The following is a 12,004-nucleotide window of genomic DNA, read 5'->3' as shown; positions in this document are numbered from 1 at the left end:
ATCACAATTTTTGTATATAAAATAATACAATCAAAGCAAATTTTGCAAATATATTCCTAGTTGTAGTCGTACATTGATATTGGTGATCTATAGTCATATTGATTTCTGTGGTACTAACAGCTGGATCAGCCTGAAGAAATTGCTAAATTTAGCCTTGCTAAATTGTACATTGTAAAAATACCAGTATACACTTTTCCAAAAGTAACACATACTGGTACAGTTCCTAATTATGAATTTTATGTTTAAGAAAGTGCCATGGGATCATGTATTTGTTACAAAACTCAAGACAATTTGTATAGGTGCATTAGTGTTCAAATGTTTTGAAGATAAACCTGCAGTTATGTTACAGCATACGGCAAAGCAGAGTTCACCTTCTTACACATCTTTAATGAGGAGGAAGTCCTAACTTATAGATCCATGAGGTTGTGAAATGTATGAAAATTGAGTGCATTCTTTTGAATTAGTGAATGTACTAGTATTAAATGTATTGAAGTCTATTATTTAATAGGACAGGGTGCCTTGATTCCCCCATGATCATCATGTAAAACATGATCGTCAGGTATTATGATTAAAGGAATTGTAATACTAAAAGATTATTAAAAATAAATGAAAAATGTTTTCGAAAAAACATGGGAAAAGCCATATACACATACAAAATAGAAAAAGTACAAAACTATGGCACCATCTCTTTAAATTTTAATCAGAGAATCTGCTTTGTTTCTTGAGTGAATAGAATCACTGCTTCCGGTTGCTCAATCACAGAGCACAGAAGCAGCAGATGAATATGATCAATAATATCTGGACTTATATCATGGTTGCGATACAATCCAAGGTTCTCCCCATGCTCACGACCTCTTTAATATTAGATTAGGTGGTTATGGGAAAACTAAAAAGAAACCATACCCGGCAGTCAATATTGGAAGGAACCTTATTTTATTGTATTTATTTGCAGTGTGATTTTGGTGTGGTCAGGTCCAAACAGTAATGTTGTAATCGTTGTGTATATATTATATATGTAATATTTGTAACTCTCTAAATATTATTTAACAAATATATATTATTTGTCACCCCCCCCAGACCAAGAGGCAACTGTAATCATACAAAAGCTGTTTCATAAATGTTTGGCATGTTGGTGCCTCAGATTTCCTTTCTAAAACACCCACATTGTAACTGTAGTTCTCCTAGTGTGAAATGAGGAATCTACTTGGCATATATCCATGTATTGGAAGAACCTCAGTGGACATCTTTGCCACTAATCTTGTCCTCTGAGCTTGATTATTAGCTCTTCAGGTCAGTGGAGATCAGTGCGAGGGGTGTTATCATGTGAGACCTGGCTCTCTTAAAACCCCAGTGGCAGGCTGCTCTGTATGGCCCGAGGGGGAAGGTTGTGCTAGTTACAGAAAGACTCTTGTAGGTCAGCACGCCCAAGATCACACTTTATATTAGAATCAGATTGTTTGTGGCTCATGGAGAGGGTTTGCGGGTGAACAGTATTTTGCCTCTTGTCATGTGAACAGCGTCAAGCTGGGTGTGCGTGTGTACAAGCACACGCAGGGTAGGTGGGGGGTTGTATGTTTGGCAACGGCAGTATTCCTTTGAAGCATCATCTGGTTTATGATGCGTGTGCTGCTCACTGCTCACTGTTCACTCATGTTCTGCCAGCTGAATCTCTTCAGTTTTTAGGGTTCAGTCGATTCCCTATATGGACCCTCACTTTCTTTTTTCTTTTTTTTAAGATTTGTTTTTGGGCTTTTTTATGCCTTTATTTGATAGGACAGTAGACCGACAGGAAATGGGGAGAGAGATGGGGAATGACATGCGGCAAAGGTCGCCCGGATCGGGAATCGAACCGGCGACGCCAGCAGGCATCATAGCCTAGTATGTGGTATGCGCCTTGACCACCAGGCCAGCGGGCACCCCAAGGACCCTCACTTTCTTAATCTAATAGAAATATGCTGCCCCCCACTCCAGTTACATTTGGTTTAAAGAACATAGTAGCTTAGACCCTCACCAAGCATGTAAACTTTTAAGAATGGTGTAATCTGTGAAAAGAATAACGCAACAAAAGGGTTGAGGGGAGGGACAAAAATATGTTATGTATATCGTCGTTGTCGGGTGGAAAAAAAGTTTTGTATTTAACATTTTATAATAGTGAAAATAGACGATCTACAAGCACACAACGCCTCGCTCTGTGAGACGTTGTGTGCTTTTAGATCTGCTATTTTCATTACAGTTTTGTGCGACAGTCTTGTATGATGAAGCAGGGCTTTACTTTACGAAAAGAAATGCGTACAAATTCGAAACTTGGAGATACAAGGTTTCTGCCCGACAGTGGCGATATGTAAATGAGTTGTGCAGTGCTATTCCCTTTATTTAACTTGTCTCAATCCTCCCTCCTTTACAGCTACAAATCCATTGTGGAGTTCATTGACGCCCAGTATGATGCCTATCTGCAGGAGGAGTTGAAAATCAAGCGCACGCTACACAGTTACCATGACACGCGCATCCACGCCTGCCTGTATTTCATTGCTCCCACTGGACACTCCCTCAAATCGCTGGACCTGGTGACCATGAAGAAACTTGATAGCAAGGTGAGCTGTGTGGGGCTGTGTATTCTTGCAGCCATAGGCTTGAGGATTAGTCGTGAACTACTCCTGAACATGGATCGACGTGCGACCACATCGTCGATATAAATCTATTTAGTGATCATGTGTCGCTGGAGGCATTTCCACAACTGCTCCGGTTGCAGGTCATAAACTCCCCCCGACTGTGCCTTCCGCTAGCATACAAATTGGTTCCAGCCTCTTTAATGTGTCGGTGTAGGTCAGCTGTGAAATGCAGTCTTCTTATTAGTGACCGTGGCCTCGTTTCCCTGAGGTTCCGCCCCTCCAAAAGCCTCTGGGTAGACCTCACGCTTTTGAACAACGAACCCCCTCAATGTTTGCCAGAGCAGATGCACCCACCGTTGAGCTCTCGCCACACTGTGATCCAGAGTAGAATCTCCCCTGTGTACACAATCACACAACCCCTAGCATCTGTACGGTAGCACCCCTCTCTAATAGCTAAGAAGAGCCTATGGGGAGAGCCAGAGAGGGCTGCAGAGCAAATATCCTGGGATGGAGTGGGCGTTAAGGGTACACTCAAACCATCACTTATGTGTGGGAGGGAAAGTCTTTCTCTTTTGTTGAGCAAATGGTGGGTGGATGTTTGAGTACGCCATCCTATACCTCCCCCACACATACAGTATAAGACACTCATCCATGCTCTAGTCTGGTAGAAGCTAGTGAAACAAAAAAAACTAAAAAAAAAACTCTGAAACTGTCTGTTTTTTGTTTTTAATCTCACTTTCTCATTTACTCCTTTGACTCACACAAAATACGGTTGCAAGAAATGCTTTGAACAATTATCGGACTGTTACAATTAACACCATGTTTGGAGAGCTCTCCGGAGACACGAGAGCATGAGATGGAGGTTCACTGCCCTATGTGCTATTTTCATCTTGGTTCAAGGCTGAAAAGATGCTGTATGATGAAAGTGCACTTAAGTGTGATGGACAAACATCCCCAGAGTTAGAGTTGGAGGCATTGACTACTATTAATATTTCCAGCTTTCAAATATTCCTCTTCTGTGGAGCCCAGAAGACAAGAAATATGGAAGCAAAATGTATTTAGGGAGATGAGACGGCGATGTCCCAGAATCTATTAATATTCTAAGGCTAAGGTCTGCTTAGGAATTCACACACTTGTATGTGATGTAATGACACAATAGCAGAGGAGAGGCTGACATATTACTGCCTCCTGAATGACTAAATGTGACAGATCTCAGCTGAGGTCTGAGCACTGCGCAGACTGCCAGACTGTCAACCAGACTTGACAACTCGGGGCCAAGGCCAGTTTGAGATCGTTTAACAGATGTAATTTGTTTATAGTCAGAAAGGATTATTATTTGTATGCTTATTGCTTAACATGGTTGGAAAATATTATGTAATCTTTTTCTTGAGCTATTTTTGTGTTGTAGTCTTCTGTCAGACAATTATACAGTATATTTATTTATTTATAGACTTAACAGATGTGGTGAATAAAAACAGCAGCAGACAACACCTTACACAGACTTATACCTTTTTCTTTTTGTCTCCATCCCCTGACAGGTAAACATTATTCCAATCATTGCCAAGTCAGATGCCATCTCTAAAAGCGAGCTGACCAAGTTCAAGATCAAGATTACAAGTGAGCTTGTTAGCAACGGGGTCCAGATCTACCAGTTTCCCATTGATGACGAGGCAGTGGCAGAGTTGAACTCAACTATGAATGTAAGGCTGTTATCTTTTCTTTCTTCTTTTTAGGTTTTAAGGCATTGTATTCCTTTGTAAGGACACAGGTCAGGCACCATTGCGAGGGTCAGATAAAAAATAATGTTTTTAATTCATGTATTATATTGATACTATAAATTCTTCCTAACACAATAAAGCGGTGTCACTTGCCACAACTTTCTTGTGCGAAGACTGAAAATGGAGAAATACTTGTGCACATCATGCAAGTACTCAAGTACACATCATAAACATGTGATTTGGACACAGAACAAGCACCATCTGTGTCTGCTCCCGCTGTCAGGAAGTCAAGCCAAACACTCAAGTCAGCTCACGCTGCCGGAAGCCCACAGTGTGGGAAATGGCCTTTGGTCACTGTGAGCTAGGGCTCAGCTAACCCTCCTTGAGAAATTATAGCGAGGAAACTGCTGCTCCTTGCTGACTCCTTTATTCTGTTAGCCGTGGCCCTGCAGTCTTACCACGGCCACACAAGTATGGGAGGTCAGGTCACAGACCCATCCTTGGGGTCATTTTACGACAACTTTCTCAGATTTTTACAAATTGCTCATCCGTCACTGTCAGAATTACTTATTGTTCAGTACATTTCACATTCCCCTGTCACACTTTGCTGCCCTCCTAAGTAGTATGTAGGCTTATCCACTTGAAACTAGCATCCCTATCATGGCATAATAGGCGAACAATCTGCAAAAATAGGAGAATAATTTCCTATTTTTGATATACTACAAAAATATATAGGGTTTAAGTGGTTATCTTTTTTTCTTTTTCTTTTTTTTTCCGAAGATTTGTTTTTTGGGCTTTTATGCCTTTATTGGATAGGACAGTAGACTGACAGGAAATGGGGGGCGAGATGGTGAGTGACATGCGGGCAAAGGTCGTCCGGATCGGGAATCGAACCGGCGACGCAGGCATCAACGCCTATGTGGTATGTGCCTGGCTGGACCAGTAGGCCAGTGGGCGCCCTAGTTTTGCTATTTGATGTAATGCAAAATATAAATAAAGGAACTATAAGCTATCCCTGAAGGTTCTTCCTTGTTCACTAGTTCAACTTTTGCTGCATCGCATTGTAAGGTCCTCCAGCAATGGATTAAAATAGCCAATCATCTTTTTTTTTCATCAAAAGGCAAAATGACGCAGTTCCTAATCCTGTAAACTAACTTAATCAATTAGCCACTTACCAAATCAAACGCCCATATTCAGTACACTGACAAACATGCATTATCACAATTTGGTAGTTTATTACATGGAGATGTGTGGCAGACAAAGCAGCAACACTCATAGCACTGGTTTTTCTCTGCTTCACAGGGCCATTTGCCCTTTGCCGTGGTGGGGAGCACGGAGGAGGTGAAGATTGGGAACAAGATGGTGAAGGCACGGCAGTACCCCTGGGGGACAGTGCAGGGTAAGCCTGGGTCACGTCGCTTACACAGGAAATGAGTGGGAGATCCCTCCCTGTATATGGACCTCCTGCATAGCTGCCTCCAGCAGCTGCAACAGGCTGCAGGGGACAACTGCTGTTTATGAAATCAATGCAAAGCAGGAATCCATGTTCGTATGTTGTGTGTGTGTGTGTGTGTGTGTGTGTGTGTGTGTGTGTGTGTGTGTGTGTGTGTGTGTGTGTGTGTGTGTGTGTGTGTGTGTGTGTGTGTGTGTGTGTGTGTGTGTGTGTGTGTGTGTGTGTGTGTGTGTGTGTGTGTGTGTGTGTGTGTGTGTGTGGTTGCACAGTGTGGTGCTCAGTTTGATCTAGAATGCAACTCAATAGGGCATGACTAAACTTGTATACACAGATCATTAACTTGAACACAAAGTGTGTTAGTTGCTTGTTTATGCCACCATTCTCTGTGCATCCCGGGTTGGTAAACTGCATTTCTTTAAGCTCTGTAACTAAATCGGATGTCAAATGCCAGGTCATGCCAGTGTCAGAATGGACCTCATTATGGCTGCAACTATTGATTATTTTCTTTGCGGTCATTCTATCGATTACCTTTTCTATGTTTGTGTTTTAAAATAATCGCATTTGTAAGTGCTTTCTCTGAGCCTTTATTGATAATGAGTACAACGATATGCAGCAAATGCTCTGGCCTAACCGGGAAAGACTACGATAAATTATTATTACTATACGGATACGCTGCAATACTCTATAGAAATTACTAAAATGTTTGATTGGAGCCATCCCTTTGGGGAACCATCCCTGTGGAGAATGTGAACAATAATGCGTGAGGGACAGATAATTAGCGAAAACTGTTGTGGCATAGTGCCAGAGAACTTCAACCACATGATCTCTAGTGTCTCTATTCTTGGGCAAACAATCTGCGGAAATATCAGCTCTTCAAGCTTTTGTTGCAATCGGGTTAGTGCAAGAGATTTGGTATAGCAGGAAAAAAAGAGCTGACCTAGTATTGATTAAGTTAACCGATCATAGGGTTTATGTTGTTTCGTGCCTTGGACACGCATCGATACGAGTGGTTGGATAATCCATACAGTATTGTGAAAAGTTCTATCGGGATACGGGATACTCAGTTGTATGTAGTTTTCTTGTACAGCCATGGGAAAATGACGTGTGGATGGTCATGTTGTGTCCCCAACAGTGGAGAATGAGAGCCACTGTGACTTTGTCAAGCTTCGAGAGATGCTCATCAGGGTTAACATGGAAGACCTCCGGGAGCAGACACATACGCGCCACTACGAGCTGTACCGCCGCTGCAAACTGGAGGAGATGGGTTTCAAAGATACAGACCCGGACAGCAAGCCCTTCAGGTAGGATATATCGATAATGTGACGATATTTTGAGGATTGATGTATTTTGATACTTTCAGAAGCTATTTACTTTTACTGTTTGAAAAACAATAATAATATGGATGTGATGACCAAACGAAGGCATTGATTGTTCATTCCAGAAGATTTAATCTGGCCTTTAAGACCGACAGACAATATGGTCTCATTATCGCAATATTGATATTCTATCCCAGCTCTTATAACACATCAGTGAATTGGCTCTGCTTCAGGATTTTCAAACCTTGACAGTATTCTTTACACTTGCTCTTGGCCTGTGCACCGTCCAGTCTGCAGGAGACGTACGAGTCCAAGAGGAACGAGTTTATGGGTGAGCTGCAGAAGAAGGAAGAGGAGATGAGGCAGATGTTCGTGCAGAGGGTCAAAGAGAAGGAGGGCGAGCTCAAGGAGGCAGAAAAAGAGGTGTGTGCTTGACATTGATGTGAAGCTTGCCTTTGATTTTTTTTTTTTTTGCGGTGTGGCTCTGCAGGAATCTAGCCATCTAAATAAGAGGGACCGTCTGTGTGTCTGTCTGTGTGTCCAGGGCTAATCTCGCAAACCACTGGACAGACCAGCGGCGTATTTCTTGTGCACACTGACAGTTGGCCACAGAAGTACCTTCACTTTTCATAGTACCTTCATACTTACTTCTTGAAACAGTGTCCAAATTTGGAGTCATACATCAGACGACTGAAGCAAGTAAATGGTGCATTTATATAGCGCTTTTATCCAAGGCGCTTTACATTGTGCATCACATTCACCCATTCACACACACATTCATACACCGATGGCTGAGGAAACCATGCAAGGCACCAACCTGCTCACCGGGAGCAACTAGGGGTTCAGAGTCTTGCTCAAGGACTCTTCAACACTAGCGAATTTAAGCAATGCTACGGCGACGTCAGATGACAACGGCAACCGGAAATGATCGATAGATCAACCTGCCACCGTCTGTACTTCGCCAGAAGGTCCCTTTCCATGTTGCGCCTAAAACGTCTGCTACGCGTCGCCATGGGAACTAAAGCGTTCAGTGAAAGGGGTGGGACCCCGTCGCTGACGGCTCTTTGCTTAATGATTTGGACCGCAACGGCGATTGCGTCATAGCAGCCGTAATCCCCCCTCACGTCGCGGTAGTAGAAACGGGCTCCTTAAATTCCCTATTAACTCAGGGGAGCCCAGATTTGAACTGGGAACCCTCTAATGACGGTTTCTCTACCCCTGAGCTATGCCGCCTCAAGTCATAAATGACTGACGACACAGCTGGTCTAAGATCCACATTGGAGCCACACCGTTCCCATGTGGATCCCAAGATCCACTTGAATTGATTTGGTTTTCTTGCTCCATTATAAATAAAGGCTCTTTTTGCTGCTCATGCGTTCCCTGCTTTCCTCTATCGCCCCCCACATGCAGCTGCACGAGAAGTTTGACCGTCTGAAGAAACTCCACCAGGATGAGAAGAAGAAGCTAGAGGACAAGAAGAAATCCCTGGACGATGAGCTCAACATGTTCAAACAGAAAAAGACTGCCGCAGAGCTTCTGCTGAACCAAGCCCAGCAGGCCGGCGGCTCCACCACGCTCAAGAGAGAAAAAGAGAGGAAAAAGTAAGTATATGCTTGTTCCTCCTCTGCCACTACTTGAGCTTTTATCCTCACACCTCAGCAGGTGCAGGCACCCACCGTCAACTGTATGAAGATTGGTACAGTCTGGATACTATGAGCTTAAGTGGAACCGTAAAAAAACACTATGGCACATAAAGGTTTTGAGGAACAGTATTCTCTCTTTGTGTTAATTGTCCATAGCAGAATACATGCCAGTGCAATGAATATCATGGCCACTATGTGTGAAGTTGTTTGTGTTGTTTTACACTTGGACCAGACCATTATGGTAATCATCAAGTCTGTTTGGCACTTAAAATGTGCAGCCACTTGGCAGTCGCACATATTAATTAAGCTTTCCATTTAACTTATGCACATCATGCTTTTGCCAGTTGGAGAACAATTTTGGTCTGTGCTGTTAATGTCATTGCGTACTTTGTGGTGTCTGTCTACCCACACCGAACTGACTACAGTCTGTGTGGAAATACGTCATAGAAGAAGGCTTGAGCTAAAGCCTTGCACCAGTGATCTAACTAGACTCTCAGAACTATTATGGTCTAGCAGTCTTTTACTTAATTGTGGAAGATTACTGTTTTCTCTCCATCTCATGAAAACAAATATAAAGTATATTAATATGCTGAAGTTGAAACCAGAAGTGTACTGGCTGTCCATCTAACCATGAATAATTCTTTAGCTGAATATTATGAACAAAGGGGACAGAGAGTGACGAGTGCTGAAAATGAATCTGATATCCATGTAAAAACTGTGTTCCATCACAGTTGGAACTTTTGGGTCTTAAAAGGGGCTGATGTATTTTTCTCAGAGCATGTGCCAAATTGCTCTTATGGTCAACACATATATCGTCGTTGTCGGGTGGAAACCATGTACAGGGTTTCCTGCAGGAAAAAGTCTTGACCAGGGGGGATCTCATGGCGCACGCGCAAAGCGCGTGCGCAGAAATTTTTTGATAATTAATTAATTAATTCGAGTAATTAACACATATGGTGCCAACCCCGAGTTTCCCGAGTTTGTATTGGTACTAGTACTGTGCCAACCCCGAGTTTCCCGAGTTTGGGCCGTTTTTGATTTTTTTCAAAAAAAAATTTTGGACATCCAGAAATGTATTAGGCATGATCGCGATCGCGAAATTACATGTTTAACCCCCATACCAACCCATTCTTTCAAACATGGCAGCCATGTTTGTTTACATCTGAAGAAAACATAATGGCTGATAAATCATGAATGCCTGCACGGATTTCCAAGCGGATTTTTTTGTTTGAAAGCTGTGAACAGCATCTACACACGTGGTGCATCATCTAGGCATGGGCGTGCACTTTTTACACACTTGCACAATTACATGGAAGTCTATGGTAACCATGGCAACGCGGGACATTGGCCGGAAAAAATCATTGCAACATATGTGTTAATTCACGTAATTTTTTATATTAATTCTTATTTTGCCCTATAAAAAACACATGAATGTGCCCATGATGACGGAAAACACAACTACATGCTATCATTCACATTTATTCAACATTGAATAGGCATTCAGGAGATACCAGCCCTTATGTTTTCTTCAAATGTAAACAAACATGGCTGCCATGTTTGAAAGATAGGGTTGGTATGGGGGTTAAACATGCAATTTCGCGATCGCGATCATGCCTAGGACATTGTTGGAGGTCCAAAAACTTTTTTTGAGAAAAAAAGAAATTTTTGAAAAAAAAAAAGATTTTTTTTTTTTTTTTTTTTTTAGTCCCTTGGGGGGGCGGGGGGGTTTTCAGGCCGGGCGGGGCGCCTGGCCTGTAAAGTGCTGCAGGAAACCCTGATGTATGTCCAAAACCGTTTTTGTATTTATAATTCTTTAAATGATTTAAACTAGTGAAAACAGCCGATCTACACAATGCCTCACGGAGCGAGGCATTGTGTGCTTGTAGATCATCTGTTTTCACTACTTTTGTGCGACGGCCTTGTGTGATGAAGCAGTGCTTTACTTTAGGAAAAAAATTACAAATTTGAAACTTGGAGATACGAGGTTTCTGCCCGACAGCGACAATATTTTTGTCATATTGTTGACCCCTTCATGTTGTTAATCAGTCATGATTGTGTATTAAAGCTGAGGTGACCCCCTCCACTGCCTGTTAGAAAGGAAGAAGACATTTGCACTGAGAAGGTCCTTTGCATTATTTTTCTTTTTTCATTTGACCCCTTTAACTCATTTACTTCAAGTCTTTGCAGTCTGCACCTCTCACCTCTCCCACTTTGTCTGTTGGTCGCTGATGAAAACAGTGAATGGAGTGAACTCACCCCTTGAAGCTGCAATCTGTTTTTATAATGAACAAATATCATTTTGACCAATAGAGTAGGTTAACACAATCCTACTATAAATGTGCAAAATCTCTGTAGTTCACGTCTCTGTAGTTCACGTATCTCGAGAACCATCCCACCGATCAACTTCAAACTCGTGCATGTACATTGTCGAGGATTCGAGATTGAAATCCATAAATGTAAAAATACAGAATAAGAAAAAAGTTACTCATTACTGATTTCATCTCAAGGCCACATTTGACGTTTTCTTCAGCTCCCAAGAGGCTTTGCATTTTGTGTACATACTGTGTGAAGTGCATGTGTCCCCCTATATTGCATCCATAATGTTTTCCAATTAACTCGCATGCTTGCTGAGTCATCTGGTAAGACTAATGTTTACCCAGCCATCCTCTGGCCGCCAGAAACTATTAACACACAAAATATTAATTGGATACCTCCAGAGAGACTAGGATGGTAAGAGGGAAGTTATTCTAAAACACATTTAGAAATGGACACAGTTTGATGCAATTGCAATGATTGCTGGTATTTGAGTTGCATCCCTACACATATCACTCATTGGTGACATCTGTTGCAGCAGCTGAACAGATCATCATTGGGTTGGCACCAGTGTTTTTCAGTGTCTGTGCCAGCCTCTAAATAAGCCAGTTTATTACCCCCCCCCCCCCCCCCCCCACCCCCTCCCTCATGTTGATGTACTGCCCCATCTGCCCTCTGAATCCACAACAATCTGCTATTATGATCCACCCAAGTTTTTCCTTTACCCAACCCTGCTGTCACACAAAGAGCCAATTGAGGCCTGAGCGGAGGGGACTACAGGGTCATGCCAATGCAGCGAGTATAGCCTCAGGGCCTAGCCTCGTTTATTGGGACGACATGTTTTGTTGGTCTCGCAGCCATATGACGCCCCCTCTTGTGTGGATAGAAAAGCCAAATCCACAGAGAGATATGTTATTTGTTGACACTCAACCGCTGGGGAGGGTAAGAGGAG

General features: G+C 42.5%; 1 protein-coding gene across 3 annotated transcripts in view; it reads left to right on the top strand.

Annotated features, from left to right (window-relative positions):
- The window catches only part of septin6 (septin 6), a 28,368-nt gene that overhangs the window by 9,818 nt on the left and 6,546 nt on the right, over nt 1-12,004 (top strand). For all 3 annotated transcript variants that reach the window (XM_080746225.1, XM_080746224.1, XM_080746226.1), the window contains exons 4-9: nt 2,405-2,591; nt 4,148-4,309; nt 5,630-5,726; nt 6,913-7,081; nt 7,387-7,519; nt 8,507-8,697. In XM_080746225.1, the coding sequence (XP_080602351.1) occupies nt 2,405-2,591; nt 4,148-4,309; nt 5,630-5,726; nt 6,913-7,081; nt 7,387-7,519; nt 8,507-8,697 (939 nt within the window). The remainder of the gene's footprint in view (nt 1-2,404; nt 2,592-4,147; nt 4,310-5,629; nt 5,727-6,912; nt 7,082-7,386; nt 7,520-8,506; nt 8,698-12,004) is intronic.

The sequence above is a fragment of the Nannobrachium achirus genome (assembly GCF_963921795.1).
Source record: "Nannobrachium achirus genome assembly, chromosome: 17".
NCBI classification, from domain to species: Eukaryota; Metazoa; Chordata; class Actinopteri; order Myctophiformes; family Myctophidae; genus Nannobrachium; species Nannobrachium achirus.
The sequence above is the reverse complement of the archived record's forward strand: the minus strand, read 5'-3'. Positions and strand labels throughout refer to the sequence as shown.